This window comes from Fukomys damarensis, unplaced genomic scaffold (assembly GCF_012274545.1).
Source record: "Fukomys damarensis isolate Sample0158 unplaced genomic scaffold, DMR_v1.0_HiC HiC_scaffold_39, whole genome shotgun sequence".
NCBI lineage: Eukaryota > Metazoa > Chordata > Mammalia > Rodentia > Bathyergidae > Fukomys > Fukomys damarensis.
The window spans coordinates 74,892,376-74,911,555 of NW_022900951.1; the positions used below are offsets into that span (position 1 = coordinate 74,892,376).

At 32.4% G+C, this 19,180-nt stretch overlaps 1 protein-coding gene across 3 annotated transcripts; it reads left to right on the forward strand.

Annotated features, from left to right (window-relative positions):
* Nucleotides 1-391: 391 nt before the first annotated feature.
* LOC104861784 (cyclin-I-like) lies at nucleotides 392-1,526 on the forward strand. Of its 3 annotated transcripts, none has more exons than XM_033760438.1 (2): nucleotides 392-727; nucleotides 825-1,526. In XM_033760438.1, the coding sequence occupies exons 1-2, from the start codon at nucleotides 392-394 to the stop codon at nucleotides 1,524-1,526; spliced, it is 1,038 nt and encodes a 345-aa protein (XP_033616329.1). The 3 variants fall into 3 exon arrangements, with proteins under 3 accessions (XP_033616329.1, XP_033616330.1, XP_033616331.1); XM_033760439.1 differs by having other exon boundaries at nucleotides 392-634; nucleotides 852-1,526; XM_033760440.1 differs by having other exon boundaries at nucleotides 392-505; nucleotides 852-1,526.
* Nucleotides 1,527-19,180: the final 17,654 nt, after the last annotated feature.

Genomic DNA, 19,180 nt, shown 5'->3' on the forward strand with positions numbered 1-19,180 from the left:
GGCAGGTCTCACCCCCCACCTCTCCCCTGCCCCTCCTGCCATATGGCGAGAAGGAGCCCAGTCCTCACTGGGGTACCAGAGGTGGCGGTGGCCTCAGTCCCACTGTCATCATGGAACTGAGTTACTGATGACCCCAGCTGCAGCCTTGTGTCCTGCTCACACCCCCAGCCTGGCCGCCCTTCTCCCTCCTTGTCCCACCCAGTCCTTGGCCTGTGCACCCCTCCAACTTTTGCAGAGGGAAGGAGGAGGTGATGCCCCAGATGCCCTTGCATTGTCCTTGAGAGGCGTATAGCTCTGCTGGGTAGGAGGCAGGAGGAGGAGAAAGAGGAGGAGGAGGAGGAGGAGGTGGTAGATACATCAAGCTGGGTGGCAGGCAGAGCCAAAGGACATCATGAAGTTACCAGGACCTTTGGAAAACCAGAGATTGTCTTTCTTATTGGAAAAGGAAATATCTAGGGAAGCCCAGATGTGGAAAGTGAATGGGCCAGAAATGGGTGCAAATCAGAGTGTTTCTCCATCCCAGAGAGATGAAGTAATTCAGTGGCTGGCCAAACTCAAGTACCAATTCAACCTTTACCCAGAAACATTTGCTCTGGCTAGCAGTCTTTTGGAAAGGTTTTTAGCTACTGTAAAGGCCCACCCAAAATACTTGAGTTGTATTGTAGTTAGCTACTTTTTCCTACCTGCCAAGAGTGTTGAAGAGGATGAGAAAATTCCAGTACTGAATGTATTGGGAAGAGACAGTTTCTGTGGTTGTTCCTTTTCTGAAATTTTGAGAATGGAGAGAATTATTTTGGATAAGTAAAATGGGGATCTTCACACAGCAACTCCATTCGATTTTTTTTCACATTTTCCATGCCATTGCAGTGTCAAACAGGCCTCAGTTACTTTTCAGTTTGCCCAAATTGAGCCCATCTCAACATTTGGCAGTCCTTACCAAACAGTTACTTCACTGTATGGCCTGCAACCAACTTCTGCAATTCAAAGGATCCATTCTTGCTCTGGCCACAGTTAGCTTGGAAATGGAGAAACTCATTCCTGATTGGCTTCCTCTTATAAATGAACTTCTCCAGAAAGCACAGATGGATAGCTCCCAGTTGATCCACTGTTGGGATCTTGTGGCACATCACCTTTCTACTCTGCAGTCTTTCCTGTCTCTAAATTCTGTTTATCTCTACCATCCCCTCAAGCACACCCTGGTGACCTGTTACAAAGGAGTGTTCAGATTACATCCCTCCTTTGTCTCAGGCCCAAATATTTCCAAGGACAACAGCAAGCCAGAAGTGCCAGTCAGAGGTACAGTAGCCTTCTACTCTCATCTCCCAGCTGCCAGTGGGTGCAAGCACACCTTTGCTAAATGCAAAGTGGAAGAAATGGAAGTGGATGACTTCTATGATGGAATCAAGTGGCTTTATAATGAAGATAACACTGCCAAAAATGTGGCTTCTCTGTGTGGCACTGATTTATCAAGACATAAGGGACATGCTTCCTCTTGTTCACCTTTGCAACCTATTTCTGTCATGTAGTTTCAACATGTGTTACCTTCCAGTGCAAACTAAAGGTGGCTACTTTAAGTACCACCTGTAGAACTAGGAAAGGCTATAGAGGGATATATACTTTATCAGGCTGATTTGAAGTGAGTCAGAAAAAAAAACATACCATTTACTTATGCAGTTAATTATAATTCAACATTGTTTAAAGGCCAAAACATTTTTAAAAGGTAAATTTCTTTGTTGTATGTAAGTTCTGCTTTTTTCTTTGCTAAAATGTAACTTGCCCCATATCAAAAAATTACAGTATTTGGGAAAAAATTCCAAAGTGCACTACTATCAACTCTCCCCCTGCACCCTGATTTGTATTCCTCTTGCTTGCTTCATTGACTACTTCATACATTTTATGCATGTTGATCTATGTTCTATGACTTCCACTGAATAGAATCCCCCCACACAAGTTTGTTTGTTTTTAAGCAAAATTAGTGTTATAGCCATATTTATTTCATGGATTAGATTCCAGTTAGTGTGGAAAGTGTACTTTGGAATTGTCCAGATGAGTCAGAGGTGGTAATAGACAAAGTTCTCACATTACCATATTGATTTTGTTCCTCATTTCAATTATTAGAGTTTAAAAACAAGATTATGGCTTTATTTGAAAGTTTAAAATGGCTTGTAACTAGAACGCTTAATTTGTTGAAAGCATTTTTGACATATGTATAAAAGAATTTGTGACAAATTTAATATATTCAGGGTGCTCACCAAAGAAAAGAAACCTGTATGTAGTAGCATCATTACATTTTTGTAACATATCTATTTCCACTCATTTGAAATCAGTAGGAATCTGTCCAGATGTTGGGGAATCTCTATGATTTGAGTTTGTTGTAATTCAGTAGCCTCATTTTATTTTAGGCTTGTTAGGATTTTCTGATGAAAATTATACCATGTCTCACAACCTGCCTGTTTTTCCCTTAATGATGTGGATCCTGAACTCCCTTTGCAATCTGAAGAAGGTGTTGCAGTCAGAACCATGTAAGGATGATAAAAGCCTCTGGTAGCAATAAAAAGTTATAAAAAAAAAAAGACCTGATGATTAGTGGAATAGATTGGAAGATACAGAAACAACTCCAGATATACTCAGCTACCTCATGGTTGACAAAGGAGCCAACCATCCTCACTGGAGGAATGACAGCCTCTTTAATAAATGATGTTGGTGTTGGAAAAACTGGATCTCAACCTGCCAAAGATTAAAACTAGACCCTTATCTTTCATCATACACTAAACTAAAATCTGAGTGGATTAAAGATCTAAATATTAAAACAGAAACTCTAATACTTGCTGGAAGATTAGTCAGGCAGAATTCTGGAAGACATTTACTAGGTTTCTGAGTGTGCCTTAATCCATTAAAGTTGACATCTGAAATTAACCAACACAATAAGAATTGCATATCTTTCTCTAAAGTTATTGTTTTTGTTGCTTTTCTCAATGTTGAGACAAAATACCCTACCAGAAAGAACTTGTTTTTCTAGTCTTTAGCTCCCCTATTCACTATAAACAAATGATAAATGCCTGAGGTTAAGGATATGCTAAATACCCTGATTTGATCTTTAAAAGTATTCATTTTCTTAAATGTATATTTTTATTAGAAATTGTTAATTTCATTATTATAGAATATAATACTGTTTTATTGTTTTTATTTTCTATATTCTTTTCAAGTCACAAAGATTTATTTTTATATATTACCAAATGGTCAGAGTGACAATTATATGCCACAATAATTTAAAGGACTTTTGCATAATAAATCTTGACTAAGCACAGAAAGAATGGTAATTAGTGGTGAAGATAATGCACTGCAATAGTTTGTAAAGCCTTCTTTTTTTTGACACATTCTTTTCATTAGAAATATGGTGGAGAGCTCAAATATTTATAAAGTTAGAAAAATCATAATTTCTCTGGATTAAGTGAAGGTAGAAATTATAAAACCATTTGTTCCTATGGACCTTTTATGTTATGCTAGATCTCAGGAAAAGAGTTGGAAAACACTAATCAATTCCAATCACCCTGCATTAAAGGGCATTAATCTGTATACTTAGGTCTGATCCAGCCATTTATAAAAATATTTGTATCTAATCAAAGATGTTAACTTTCTCTTCATAATAGACTGTCATCTATTAAGTGGAGAAATTAAACCTGTTGTAAATACTTTCCATTTATTGTAGGGATAATATGAGATGAATTATATTGCAAATATTTCAAAAATTATAGTAGAAATGATTCTGTAATGTAAAAATATGTTAACATTATTTTGAAAGCTGCTTTACCATAACAAGAACATTTAGAACTAAATTATGACTTTAAAAATAAAATATACTGGGCCTATCTTAAAAGACACTGCTGTATCATCTGTAGTTTTATTGTTATGACATTTTACCATGTATCCTATTACCTGAGTAAGGTAAATGATGCCTGTATGGTGAGCTGAAAAATTCCAAAAATGAATCAGTGGATCATAAAAATTAATTATATGTTATAAACATATGATGTACTGTGTCTCAAACAATGTGGCATAACAATAGCTATAAATAGCAGGATATAAGGTAGATTATTTAGAAACAGAGTAAAAGAATCACATTGTCTAATAGCCACAGAGCCTATCAACATCAATTATGTATTTTTATTAAAATATGTTCTTTTGTAGTCATGCTGAAGAAGCTGCCACTTGCATGTCTATTTGAAATTCATGAGTTCTGAGAAAAGGCAATTCTGTCATCATTATAAACCAACCATAGGCATTTGTGAGATACCAAAGAAAAGCATAAATAATCTTTCAGATGAACTTTTACTAAAAAAAATAGGCATAATATCCTAATCTATAGTTCATCTTTCAACTTATAAGTGTATGAAACTTGAATTTTAGAATTAATAGATGAATAAGTCTATTAAAATAATTTGATTGATATTAATCAGGAAGTATGAAGTCACACACTTAGCTTTCAGTGTTCTGCTTCTAGGCAAAGTAGGCACTTCAGAAGAAATGAAAAAGAAACATGTTAAATTTTCTGGAAAGAAGGCAATTATTTCCTCTTCTAAGTTTATATTCAGAACACACCCATAGCAAATATAAGTTCATATCACAAATAGTCCACAAGATATGTCACTATTTCTCAGAAATTGAGGTCAGCTTTTTGGACACATCACTATTCTGATATATTCTATCACCTTCATCTAGGAGATAAAATATTTGTTGTAGTGCCTCTTGTTTTAGGAGGAAGCATCTGTACAGAAAGGCATAATAGAGTCTGAATTCTTTGGGAAGAAGGAAATCATTTGCATTTTTTTTGCCATAAACCATTTTCTTGTTTTTCCAAGGAGCTCAGAGACTGTAAGGAATTTGTTTATTTGATGCAGTGCTTCTTCACTGGTTCTTAGAAAAATATAAATATTGGTGTTATTATTGTTATTCTCTCTCTCTCTCTCTCTCTCTCTCTCTCCCTCCCTTCCCCTCCTTCTGCCCCCATGTAATTTTACATGCATTTAACCCCTACCTTGCATAAAAAATGTCTAAGTTGAATGTGAAACCAATACTTCTAAGACAGTTAGGGCCTAGCAATTGAGTAATATGAAAAATGATAGCTAAATAGAACTACAATACTATAACATAAGTCAATAGTGTTACATGAGATATAAAAACTGTATTCTAATTATTTTCTATGTTATCAGAACAAGTTTATTATATGTAGGAGAACAGAGGAGTAAACAGAAGTATTTTATGTAAAGATATAAATATAAGTGGGACAATGTCTCAGCCACTTATATAATACCTAAAATACAATAGACAATCAGAAAAATCTACTGAATTATTAAAGTCTCTTATTTTATTCAATTTCAACTCTTTCCTCTGGTAAAACAATAATATGGAAGGATATTTATATGAGTTCAGCATAGAGAGGCTTTTGTTTTTGAAGATGTAAAACTATTAATCATAAAAGAGTATATCAATGTAGTAGACTACATTAAAAACAAAAACTCATTGTATTAAAGTTTTTGCAGTGAAAGAGAAACCACCAAAAAGAGCTAAGTGATAACCTACAGTGTGGGCAAAAATTTTTAACAAGTACTCCTTAGACAAAGGACTACTATCTGGAATATATAAAGAACACACAAAAAAATAGAAGCCTCCCCAAGTACAAAGACCCGGTCCAAAAATGGGCATCTGAAATGAACAGACATTTTTAAGAAAAAGAAGTAAAAGCATCAAGTAAATATATGAAAAAATGTTCAACATCATGGGTCATTCAAGAGATGCAGATGAAAACAACACTGAGATTCCACCTTACACCTGAAAGAATGGCTGCTATCAAGATATCAACCAATAATAAATATTGGCGGGGCTGTGGGGAGAAAGAAACCCTTCTCCATTATTGATGGGAGTGCAGACTGGTGCAACCACTGTGGAAATCAATATGGAGATACCTCAAAGAACTAGGGTTAGAGTTTCCATTTGACCCAGCCATCCCTTTGCTGGGTATCTTTCCAAAATAATTAAAAGAATCATACCACACTGGTATATGTGCACCCATGTTTATAGCAGCACAGTTTGTAATAGATAAAACTTGGAAATAATCCAAATGCCCATCAAGTGGAGACTGGATAAAGAAGATGTGATTTTTCTATAAAGTGGAGTACTACTCAGCCATAAAAAATGAGAAACTAGAGACATTTATATCTAAATGGTTGCACATTGAGGCCACTCTTAAATAAAATAAATAGGACACATTTGAGCAAATACCACAGTCTCTCTCATGTGAAAAACTAAAAGTATAAATAAAGTTCAAATGTTATAATTAATAGTGAGAAATAAGAAGAAAATGACTAAAGGGGAAGTGGGAAGGGGAGGAGAAAAGAAATAAGGGAAAAGAAAAATGTGAAAAAGGGAAATAATGGAAACAAAGTCTTTGTAAATGGGGAAGGGTGAGGGGTAGGCAGGGGTATGGGGAAAAATAGGAACCAAAGTATATCATGTAAAGGTACAAGATCCCAATGATAAATGTAAAAATTTAAATAATTGCATATCCTATGTCACAACACTTCCAGTGAAGGAGTAGGCTTTAGAGAAATTCTTGTATGTGTTCACATGGAGCCTGCAAAGTTCAAGAGAATGATGCTAGGAAGTCGTAAGAGCCATTATGATTATAGTGTATGTGAGAAAGCAAGAGCATAGAATCAAGATAAAGCAGAGAAAGACTAATTTTCCATATAATGACTCACTCTTGAGATAACTAACCTATTCATGCAATAATGACATTAATTCATCAATAAGGACTTTTCTTTCAAGAGCTAATTAGCTCTTAGAAGTCCTACCTCTTAATATCATCAGAATGGTACTGTATATTACTCTTGATTGTTAACTTTATTTGATTAAGAGGTTCCATTTGACCCAGCCATCCCTCTGCTGGGTATCTTTCCAAAAGAACTAAAAGAATCATATCACAGAGAAGTATGCGCACCCATGTTTACAGTGGCACAGTTTGTAATAGCTAAATCTTGGAAACAGCCCATTTGCCCATCCATTGGAAACTGGATAAAGAAGATGTGGTTTTTCTATAAGATAGAATATTACTCAGCCATAAAGTCGAGAAAATAGATTCATTCATAGGAAAATGGATACATATTGAAGATATACTCCTAAGTGAAATAAATAAGTCACACATGTGTAAATACTGAATAGGTTCTCTGGTGTGAATAATCTGCAATAATACATAAGATCCTAATAAGATTACTGACATTTAGAAATGGGAAGAAAGGAGCTAAAGGTGTAGGGAAGGTGAGATGGGTAGGGGAAGGGTAATAAGGGAAAAGAAAAAAAATGTGAGATAATGAAAAGATGGAAATAAAGTGTTTGTAGATGGAGAGGGGAGGAGGGGTTTATAGGAGGGCAGGGGTAAGGGGAAAAATGATAATCAAGACTTGTCATGTAGAGGTACAAGATCTCAACAATGAAGGCAACTGTACTGTATCCCTAAAATGTACCAATAAACTCAATTAAAGTTGAAAAAAAAAGAGATTACTGGAGAGATTGGATTGTGAGGTTGGTAATCTCATCAATGGTTTAGCCCCTTGACGAGTTCATAGTTGAATGAAGTTGTGGCCTAGTTGGAGCAAGTGGATTATGGAGAAGTTCCAGGCTTCTTCCTGTAATCTGCTCAAACTCCTTTCTTTTTTGGTGCTTTACCTGTGCTCTACTTCTCTCCTTTAAATTATGGGTATCAGGTATTTTGCCCCACAAAATAAAGTTAATACAATAGATATTAAATTTCAACATGAATTTTGAGATTGGCGTTCAAATAATAACCCTTTTATAGCTATTGGGAATTCTACTTTTACATTTTGGTTCCCTGATTTTTCCTCAGTTGAGATGAAGATTTCTGTGCTTCTTAAATACAGATCTGTTCAATTAGTTGCACCTCCAAATTTAACTTTCATTGCTCTGATAGTTCCTCCAACACTGGTTTTCTATCATAGGTTGAATTTTTATTTTATTCTTTGTCCTGATTTCATGTATTACTAAGTGGAAACATGAGGCCATCACACAAGTCCACAATTAATGCAATTGAAGATGATAAAGTATTCTTAACAGTTAATATAGTTGCTATTTTTTTATTTCTCAAGTTCTAAGGTACATCAGAGAATTGCAGTTCAATCATTATTTATGTTTAAGATGTTCTTTTTTTTTTTGTACTGGGGATCAAACTCAGGACCTTGTGAGGCAAGTGGCAGAACCACTGAGCTAAATCCCCATCCCTAAAACAATTCTTAGTAAAATATACACAACTATTTTAAGTATGTAGATTTTACTTTCAGAGTAGGATATATTCATTCTTGGGCTGATTTGGCAGGAAAAAATGTGTGTGCATTATGATATGTTAAAATATAAACATTCTTGATCCTTGAAAGTTTTACTAGGTCACAGAAAAATTAATTTTACTCTTATAATTTGTCTTTCTCCTCAAACAAAATATGAAAATGCCAGTGTCCTGTCTTTGAACTACTTTAACCAAATCCTTGGGAAATGAAATTTGTTTGGGTTCAAACTGTTTTCCATTAAGATGCATTATTCGAATTTAAAAATATTTTAAAAATTATTCAGCATTTATTTTCATACATCCCTCAAAAGCTTTTTTAAGCATTGGAGTATTTACTAAGATCTGCCATTCCATCCTTTTCCTTTGGATGCATAATCAGCATCTGTTATCGCATGCTGTGATTTTAACCTTCAAAAATTTCTTAATGGCAATGAACTCTGCTCTTCTTAGAAATTATATACTTAGAATACCCCAAGCCATATTTTTTTCACTGGAGAAGCTACTTGAAACCAAATTGAAGGGTTTAAGACTGTATCATTTACTCTTCTTAGGCTATAGTTATGTGGTAGAATTTCTATTTAATCTTTAAGGACCAAGTTGAGTTCTAGGAAAGGAGATGAGGTTCATATCTGTGCTTCACATTTTCCCAGCCTTAGCAAGTAAAATCTGCTGAAATTTATAATAATCATGGACATATCTAGATTTGAGGATGAAAAGGATATTAAATGTCAACTATTCCAATGAAGCATTTTACAATTCATTATTCAAACATAGTAACCCAGTAACAAGAAAGTTGCAAAGAAGCATAATTCTACTTCCTTCTTTACAAGTAATGAATTTAGTACAATGTGTTCTTGGATCCCTAGAAACCATGTATATAGCAGATGGGAGAATAGAGTGTGATTTTCCCTGAAAATTAGTGAGGAAACTTTGTAGGTTTATTCACTTTTTAAGAATCTTTTCTTTTTTCATTTAGAATAATGTATGTAATTAGCAGCCATTAATGAAAACATTACAAAGAGTAGATAGCCTAAATTACCATTCAGTACTGACTGTTTTTATAGACCACTAATAAAATATCTGCTAGAATCTCTCATTATGCAACTTTTTCTCTGACTTCCATATTTCTGCATCTCATAATATATTTCCTGCCACTTAGTATTTTTATTTCTTTTTTTCCTTTTGTATTTTTACTTTTGTTGGTGGTGGTTTTTAGTTAATTTTATCGGTACATTTTAAATATGCATATTGAACACATTCATCATAGAGAATTTGTTCATGTACATAATACATCATGATTCTTTTCCCACCAATCTCCTCCCCTCTGTTCAAACCCTCTTCCCCTCATTACTTGCAAAATCTTTGTTTCAATTATTTTGGCTCTATTCTCTTTTTTTCCTTTTCCCTTCTTTCATTTCCCCATCCCTTGTTCCCCTATTTGAATATTTTCTTCCCATTTCCCAATATCTATTATACAGCTTGGTCCTTATACTTTCAATTCCTCACATCAGAGAAACAATGCTCCTAAGAGAAATAAATATAACACACACTTTAAACATCTTAATATTTTTAATAATCATCATATTTTGTTAAAACACATCTTTTAAGAATAGAATTATTTTAGGACTGCTTAATTTGAGGCTTTTTACCCTTGCCCTACTGGTTCTGGAATATAATGGTTGTAATGTAATTAACCTGTTAAAACACAAAGGTTGTGAATTTATTATGCATCATTATTCATTCAATATGTGCCATAAAACAAATTAATGAGATATTTGAAAGTTTAATAGTGAGAAGTTAGATACCTATCATCCATGTATACGAATTAAATTGGACTTATTTTATAAACTCTAAACAAAGAATACTTTGATATAATCTCTTTTCAAAAAACGTTGCTTAAAGTAGAAGAGTTGCCTGTAAAAGAAAGCACAGGTTGAGTTATTTCAAATCTTCCCAGGCCAGTTTAGTCGATGGCTATGTCTATATAGTGTTAGCTAATATGAATTAGACCCACTGGATAAAAGCCAACTTGATTATCCATTGGATTAGCAGAAGAGAGGGAAGAGACATCTTAATTAGATAGGCTGTTTTATTTTAGCCTCTGGACAATATAGTGCTAGATTACTCAATCAAGTGTAATACATTATCATTTGATTCTGTTTCAGTAGGGCATGAAAGCATGCCCATTAATTGGTTTTCTTTGGATTTGTGTTTCTTTTAAAGGGTTGATGATATCTGAAAAGTAGATTTGTAAAACAACCAAATATCTAAATGTCCCAGAACATTGTAGGTGTTCTATGGTTGATGTGTGCTAGTACAAAAGAAAGTTTCCTTCTATTTTTTTGCAATTATTACTAGGATATATTTGTGCCCTCTGAAAGTTCCAAGGAGGCAAGGAATTGATTCATCTAGAGAAAAAAATCTGATCTTGTGGCACTCTAACCATTCCTTTAGCTACTTTCTAGGATGCAGTAAATTGGAACAACAGCAAAATATCCTCATGCATTTCTCATTTAAACATGTAGAACCATCAAGGCTAATTATAACTTTAATTGTTCATTCATTCATTCACTTGTGAACCATTTATTCAGTATTTCCTATGTGATGCATATTGTATTATAATAAGCATGGGGGAATATACTAAGATGAATAATGGTCATGTCTCTTCCTCAGAGGTGCCCTGTCTCAACTGTAGTTTTAATAAATTTCCAGTAAAGTGAATGGAGAGTTTGGGGTAGAAGAGCCTTTTCCCACTACACTAAGGTCCTCTATGAGTTTTCATTCTTTAGCTTGGCCCTACAGACTCTTCAGTTATATTATGGGTTAAGGTAGTGTGCCATTAGGAAAGAATATCATCAAAGGATAGATAGCCATGCTTCTGGTTAGCATGCTCTTGTGATTTCAAACAAAAGTTCATGCATTAAGAGAGCATCTTTAAAATAACACATATTAAAAGATTAGAAAAGGCTGCTGTCTTTTGCTCTAATTTCATTACAATATGCAGACGTGTCTTTTCACACCTATTGTTCAAAGTATATATGGATTAGTGATACTGAGTCCAAAAAGTCCAATCAACAAAGATGCTGCTGCACTGTACTGAATTCAATCTGAATGCTTTCTCTAATTTAAACCTATGAACATTATTTTTAAACCTATTTCACATTATTCATAGGTAAAACTGCTGCTGAGCAGGCAGAAGAAGAGAATTCAGTATATTCCATTTCTTAAAGAAAAATGTAGGAAAAGAGCACATGATAGGGGAACAGTAAAGTGAGAAAACCAAAATGATAAATGATAAATTCTCTCTAAAATTGACAAGGAGAATGTTGATAATAGGGGTAATTTGGTAGTAGTTAAATAGCTGAGTCAAAAGTTCAAAACCTTTTATGTACACAAATCATCTACACTGATCTAGTTTGTCAGCAAGGAGGCAAAACAGAAATTCAATTGTATTTTACAGAATGACTATAGATGTTTATTTGTATCCAAAAAGGAGAAAACAAACATCTGTTTGTTTAAAACTTGATATATATATTTTCCATGTCTGCTGTGATATTTGTCATTTTGGTTTAGTTCCTAAATAATTCAAGGTTCCTGCCCTAGGAAACATGTTGACATTCTGTTGTATAAAAAAGACATAGCTTGCCCTCAAAAATTAAAGAAGAAATTGTGAACATATTTGCTTGGGTATGATCTAAAATACATTTATATTAAGTATATCTAAAATAATGTAATGTATATATATTGACATTCATTAATAAGAACATATTGTTCAACTTGGAACGATAATTTTATTTTATGCATACAGATATATTCAATGCAGATGTCAAACTGATTGCTTTGTAATTAGTGTTACCTGCAGCTTGATTAAAACTCAAAGTTTATATGCTAACTGCATAAAGTAATTGTAGTATGTAGAAAATGGATACAACACCACACAAATAAAGCATATATATTGAAATTAAGGAATTTATATTCATGCTTACTGACATCATTTCAAATATGAGGATTTAAAATGTTTTCATGGTAATTGGTGCATATTTTGAAAAAAGACATATCAAAGTGCTTTTTAATACTTTAGAGTTACTTTTAAATTGGGCCATGACTTGCCTTACAAAATAGTAATATTCTTGTATATCATGCTATCCAAGTCACACTATGGTAGAGTGAATCACTTCTTTAGTTATAAATATTAAAGCACAATAAACCCTTTTTGTCATATTTAAAGAACTGGCTCATTGCATAGATGGATATAAATACTCATATCTTGTTCTAATAATTTATAATGTATCAATTATGTTTTCAAATTTCTCCAATTGGATGCTTATTCATACAACAAACAATAACATGGAAATTAAGAGTAAAAATCTACCATGCAATCTGTGATTTTGCATTTGTTTTGGCTTGCAGCCAAAAGCATATTATTCTGAGCTGATCTTGTGTAAGCTTAACTGGCATATTTTCAAGAGTTTTTATTTTATTACTAGCAGTGCAAAGATGATAGCTCTACTTGGACTTAAAACTATGTCTAATTAGAGACAAACATTCTGATATAAAGAAAATAATATTGCAACTCCATCCAAATGACTAGTGTTTGATATGATATAAAATAAAAATAGTAATAATAATGCCATCTGATTCATCATACCTTATTGCATTCAAATGATAGAAGCACAAAATTTACTTGGGACCAAAATCATTTCTTTCTATTTTATTTATGAGGAAACTGAGCTTACCTAGAGGATTCAAGTCCTTTTATATCTAACATTTATTTATATGTGATGTGTTGCCCTATTTATGTATAAGTTATATGCTTCCAGTTATTTATATCAACACTATCACTTGTAAGTTTCTCTGCATGTATCACAGATGCCTTTGGTACTTACAAGATTAGAGATAGAATATTGGTCACTTACTAATATTATGTAGATAAGAAATGACATAAACAATCTTTAAAAGCACCAATTTTATCGCTAGTATCACTACAAAATTTTATAAAGCACCATAGTGATGACAATTTTCAATAGATGATAGACATTTAAAAATATTTCTATGGTGTTATTTCTATCCATAAATATTACTAATTCCATCTGATCAGTTATAATCTGGTTTGTTTATTGCCTTTACATATTTATTATTTATAAATTGTTTCTGCCATTATTTGAGGCCAAATAAACATAATTATTATCACTATCACTGGATATGCTATTTCCTAGTTAAAATTATAAAATGGAGGGCAGAGGATTTAGCTCAGTGGTTCTGCTGCCTGCCTCGCAAGCACAAGGTCTCAAGTTCGATCCCTGGTACCAAAAAATAAAATAAATAAATAAATTTATAAAATAGATAACACTTTCTTGCTATCTTTAATAATAATAAGTATTAATGTGAATTAAAAAGCAGATTCTACTCATGAATTTTTCCAGTATGTTGGACACTTTTAATTCATTTGATGTGGTAGTTAAAACCTTGTACATTGTATTATTCTGATTAATGTGTGAATTTGCTCATTCAAAAGCCTTAGTTTTTGTTCTTAGAGAATATGTGATTTTTCATGTGTGCCAGTTAAAATTACCTTGAAAATTTTGTTTATTTTATCTTAGTAAATCTTCATCATAATTGTCACGTATGTCATTGTGGTTTCATGTCTGGCAACCTACATCTTTAACCCTGATCTCTCACATTCAATCTGTTCAGGTGACTCCATATCCTAAATATTACACATATTGTTCAATTTATTTCCATCTTCATCTCCACTACTATATTTCAGGCCAAATTTAACAAATATGCTTCATGGTAATATTTGGAAGCAAGTATAAAACTTGTATTTACCTGTGTTTTCTCTTGAATTGTATCAAAAGTTCTGAGGGCAAAGAAATATACCTGTGATTATAGCAGAAATTAGTGAGGATCAATGTTAGAAATTGTACATGAAGAAAAACTTCCTCTGATTCCTCATTAGTAGCTCCATTATCTTTTTTGTGCTTCTCTGTTCTCTTTCTTCATAATATATAACCCAGTTTATGAATATATATTTCAGTGAATTTTAGATGTCATCATTATTAGATGAACAGTAATTTTATGAATCTACATAATCAAAGTGAAAATGCTACCAACTAAGTTATGCTATATTATTAATTATAAAATATATCTTATTTCAGAAGTAATTCATGATAAAAATTATCTAGGAGAATCTAATGATATTAAGAGATACATATATATGTTTATATATGTAGTTTATTTTTCTACTAAAATCTAAGATTCAAGAGAAAGAAAACATGTAGTTTTCACTATTTTATACTTAGAAAATTGTATAATATTTGTTATTAAATCAGAGATAACTGTGAACTTTTAAAGCAATGAATGATGCAGGTAGGCTCTAAAAATAATTCCTATGATTCAGTGCTACTGAACATTGTGTAGCAGGGTCAGAACAAGTCATATTTATTCAGAATGCAAATATAACCTACAGAAAGAAACCTAAAAACAACCGAGAATCACAGGATTGGATAGCTGGTTTTGTTAGAATCTAAATTCTTGACATAAAGGATCTGAATGATTTCCAGCAAGAATTTTCCAGCTATCACTGTATCTACATATGTCTAAAGGGCCACCTGACCTTTGTCATGTGGATATTCTAGAGTATATAATAATATTAAGATATATTGTTTACATATATTTGGCCTATTCAATATGTACACCTGTATAGCAGATACAGTGCTTTTTAAAACATAATTGCATTTTCATCATTTTCTTCTTGAATTTATATATAACTTTTAATTGATAAGTTCACCTTTCCTGATACAAGAACAATATATCTTTTTTGTAAATTCCACCTTTTATATTAATTAGTCATGCTGTTTGCTAGACACTTTCAAAATTTACTTTCAAAATTTTATTTAAAAATATATCTTACTCCTCATTTTGGCATTTTTCTGACACCTCCTTTCCTATTGTTTTATTTTCATCTTGTTGTCATTACTTTGGTTTAGAAATATTTCCTGGAGAAGTATAGTAGATAAATTCCTTTTGAAAATAGTTCCGATCCACTAGTGTCAGTCTTAATGCAAGGAATCAAGCCAGTTTTAAGACAGTGACAGATATGCTTGATTTTATTGCAATCATCTTTATTTAAAACTATATTTTATATTGTTTCTTAATTTTCTAGTTTGCTCATTTTTCATGATTTGAGAAAACTGATAAATTTGAGGGACTTCAGTGGCTAGGTTTTCCTTAAAACCGTAAGACAGAGGGCACCATCCACCCAGAGGATAGATTGATTTGATAGGAGACATGTGGATTGATACTAAGTTTCTTTAATATTTAAAAGTCATAGAGACTGGATGGAACCAACATTAAAAACTCATAAGGAATAAACAGTCATATGAGGATTTGGAAGAGAAGCTGCTGCTAAGAAGAGGAAAAATGTTTCAAGAATTTTATAACAATTATTTCAAAGGCTTCTTTTAGGCCAAAAAGATTAAATTGAAAATCAGATATCCACAACCACTGTGAAAATCAGTACGGAGATACCACAAAGAACTAGAATTAGAGGTACAATTTGACCCTGCTATCCCCCTGCTGGATATCTTTCCCAAAGCATTAAAAGAATCATACCATAGTGTTATACATGCACAAATTTACATCAAAGCACAATTCGTGATGGCTAAAACTTGGAAGCAGACCATTTGCCCATGAACAGGAGACTGGATAAAGAAAAAGAAAATTTAATAAAATGGAGTATTACTCAACCATAAAGAATAAGAAAATAGAGATGTTTATGGCTAAATTGATGCAAATTAAGGAAATACTCTTAAGTGAAATAAATAGGACATGTGTAAATATTGAATAATTTCTCTAGTATGAGACATTGAAAGTGTAAATAAGGACTAAAAGATATAATAGATAATCTGAAATAGGAGGAAAAGGTGCAAATTGGAAGATGAAATGGGAGGGGTAGGGAAAAAGAAAGATGGGAATGGAATTAACATGAGAAAAAGAAAAAGTGGAAACAGTCTTTGTAGATAGGGAGAGGTGGATGGGTTGAAGGGTGATCAGGGGAATGGGGAAAAATAAGAACTATGCTAGATTATGTAAAGGTGCAAATTTCCAATGATGACTGTCACTACATTGTATACCTTTAATATACCACTAAAATTAACTAATAAAAATCAGATTTAGCTATGGTGACTTATTGGTGATTTTGACAAATTTTGATGGAGCAATGAAGGCATAAAACCTAATCAAAGTTCTTCAAGAGAATGTTTGAGATACTTCCAGCTATAGCAATGTGAAGAAGTTACTGGGGAAATACAAGCACAAATCTGGACACAATAATCAAGAATAAGTCTTTCAGAGCACTGGAAATTAAGCAAAGACAGACAAGGTGAGAAATGTTTATACTTGAAACATTGCAAGAGCTTTTAGTAAGAACAATGAGGATATTATTGACATGCCTGTAGGGAACTCTCATTCTCTCTATTTTCCCATTAATTTACTTAGTTAGCAAGAATGTTACTATTTTACCATTCTTGAATACAAGAAAATTTGCTATCTAAATATGGAATTTAAGGCTTTTTCTGACAAAAAAATAGGATCATAACTTTGAAAAAATGAAATTAATGCACAGTTTTAGTAACTAATGTTGCTGTCTCAGTTGAGATGAGCACTAAATCAGCCAATTTAATGGGATGATAGTAAGAAATAAAAGTGATAGAAGGAATATATATATAAGCTTTTCACACTTCTCTTACTGAACAAACTTATGTACACATTTTGGAAAGCATAAAAAAAGCACAGCAAAGAATAAAAGCCAAAGAAGGCATGTTAATTAACTGCAAGTTTGAATTCACTACTCAACCTACACAAAGATTGATTGGCATTGGATAGGTATTTTCAGGTTCAAAGTGTTTAAATAAAACCTGTGGCCATATCACTGGCAAACCAATAAATTATGAAAGCTAGACTTAATCTAAAAATAAGAATTAAGAAATAGAAAAATCAGTGGTTTCAGTAAGGGGTGAAGAGGTCGCAGGTTAAGTTTGGCAAAGTTACTTAAGCAAAACAATCTGAGAAAAATAAAACTGAATATCAAGCTATTATATGATCTAAATATCTAATTATTGCTAAAACATTACAAAACATGCAAAGAAAGATAACAATATTAACATTTGTAAAAATATGTACACATTCATAAAGTAATATGAAAAATATTTAATATGGGGCTAGCAAAGTGTCAGCAAAATCTAGCCTACTACTTATTTTTATAAATGAAATTTTTAAAAAATACACTTTTATTGAAAGACTGCTGGGATCATACATTTGTGTATTATCTATGAAGCATTCATATTACTATAGCAGAACTGAATCATTTCTTCAGAGTTAATATGGACTTGAAAAGTTTGCCTAAGAAGACAGTAAAGAAAGACATAGGAATAAAAAGATGTGAGATACATGGAAAAGAAATATAAAAATAGAAAAAGTACATCCCACTGTGTCAATAATTAGATTAAATATAAAAATGGAAAAATTAAAATTACAGATGGGCTAGATACAAACACAAAACAACATCTAATCACATTTTACTTGCAAGAATCATACTTTAGATTAAGAGAAACAAATGAAATTTTAAAAGATTTATAAAGGAAATGGAGCTATAATATCAGAGTTACATTACTAGAGAAAAATATACTTCATACTATTAAAGGAATTGCTAATTCAAGAAGTGTAACACTCACAAATAAAAGGGAAGAGACAAATAAAAACAACTGTAAACAACTCTAAGAATTTTGATGCAGGATGATTTTAAGTGGAATCTGACGTCAAAAGAGGACTTTAAAAAATCTAAGGCAGTACAGCTTTTTTGAACTTATAGAATTGATCCAGAAAAACAGAAAATATTTACAATTCAGAAGAAAAGTGGAATTTCTGGAATGAAGCCATTGACTAAATACAAGAAAATTGAATGAATGAATTTCTGGCATTATACAGAATCACGTATCCATGAATGAGCAGTAAAGTCTATGGGAGACAGAATATAGATGTAGGTGTTATAAAGTATGATGATGCATTCATTGGGAATATTCAATTCTACTACAGAGTATGAAAATAATAAATAATAAAATCGATAAACTCATAAAGAAAAAGTAATAAAACTCATGAAAATTACTTTTAGGGAGACAGTTCTCCATTGATCTTTCTTGTTTTTAAATATCTTGCAAAAAGAGGAATCTTTTCTTTTTCTCCATAATAAGGTGCAGATTTGTTCACACATTACAATAATAAAGATAACATCTTCCTCCAGGGCAAAGGATAGTTCTCCTTCCAAATCACTGTGAAAAGTCCTGATTCTTTAAAGCTTTGATATTCTTTCCTACTGTACACTACTAAATGTGCAGACTTCACTCAACTCTTGTAACATGTTCCTGTGGAAATCAGAGTTTAAGAAACTGGTGGAAGAAAATGATACTGTTACTACTGACACTGGTGTAGAAATGAATATTCTTCTATGTCTGACCAGAAGTGTCATACATTTTTCCACAGGAAACTGGGTTAAATTAATTTATTAGATTACAAGTAGCTTGAAATCTCTTACTTTTCATATTTTCTGACAATGTTAATCAGATAATAAGGAAGCAACATAGAGAGTGTAAACAAAATCCTTAATGTATGGTAAATATAAGTAATAAGTAAGTACATAACTTGTTAGACATAGGCAGAATAAGATGTGTCAAATATATATAACACATTAGTAAGATGTGATGCATTAAATAGACCTGTTAAAGATAAAATAAATGGATCAAATAAACGTATTGCTCCAGGGAATAAAAG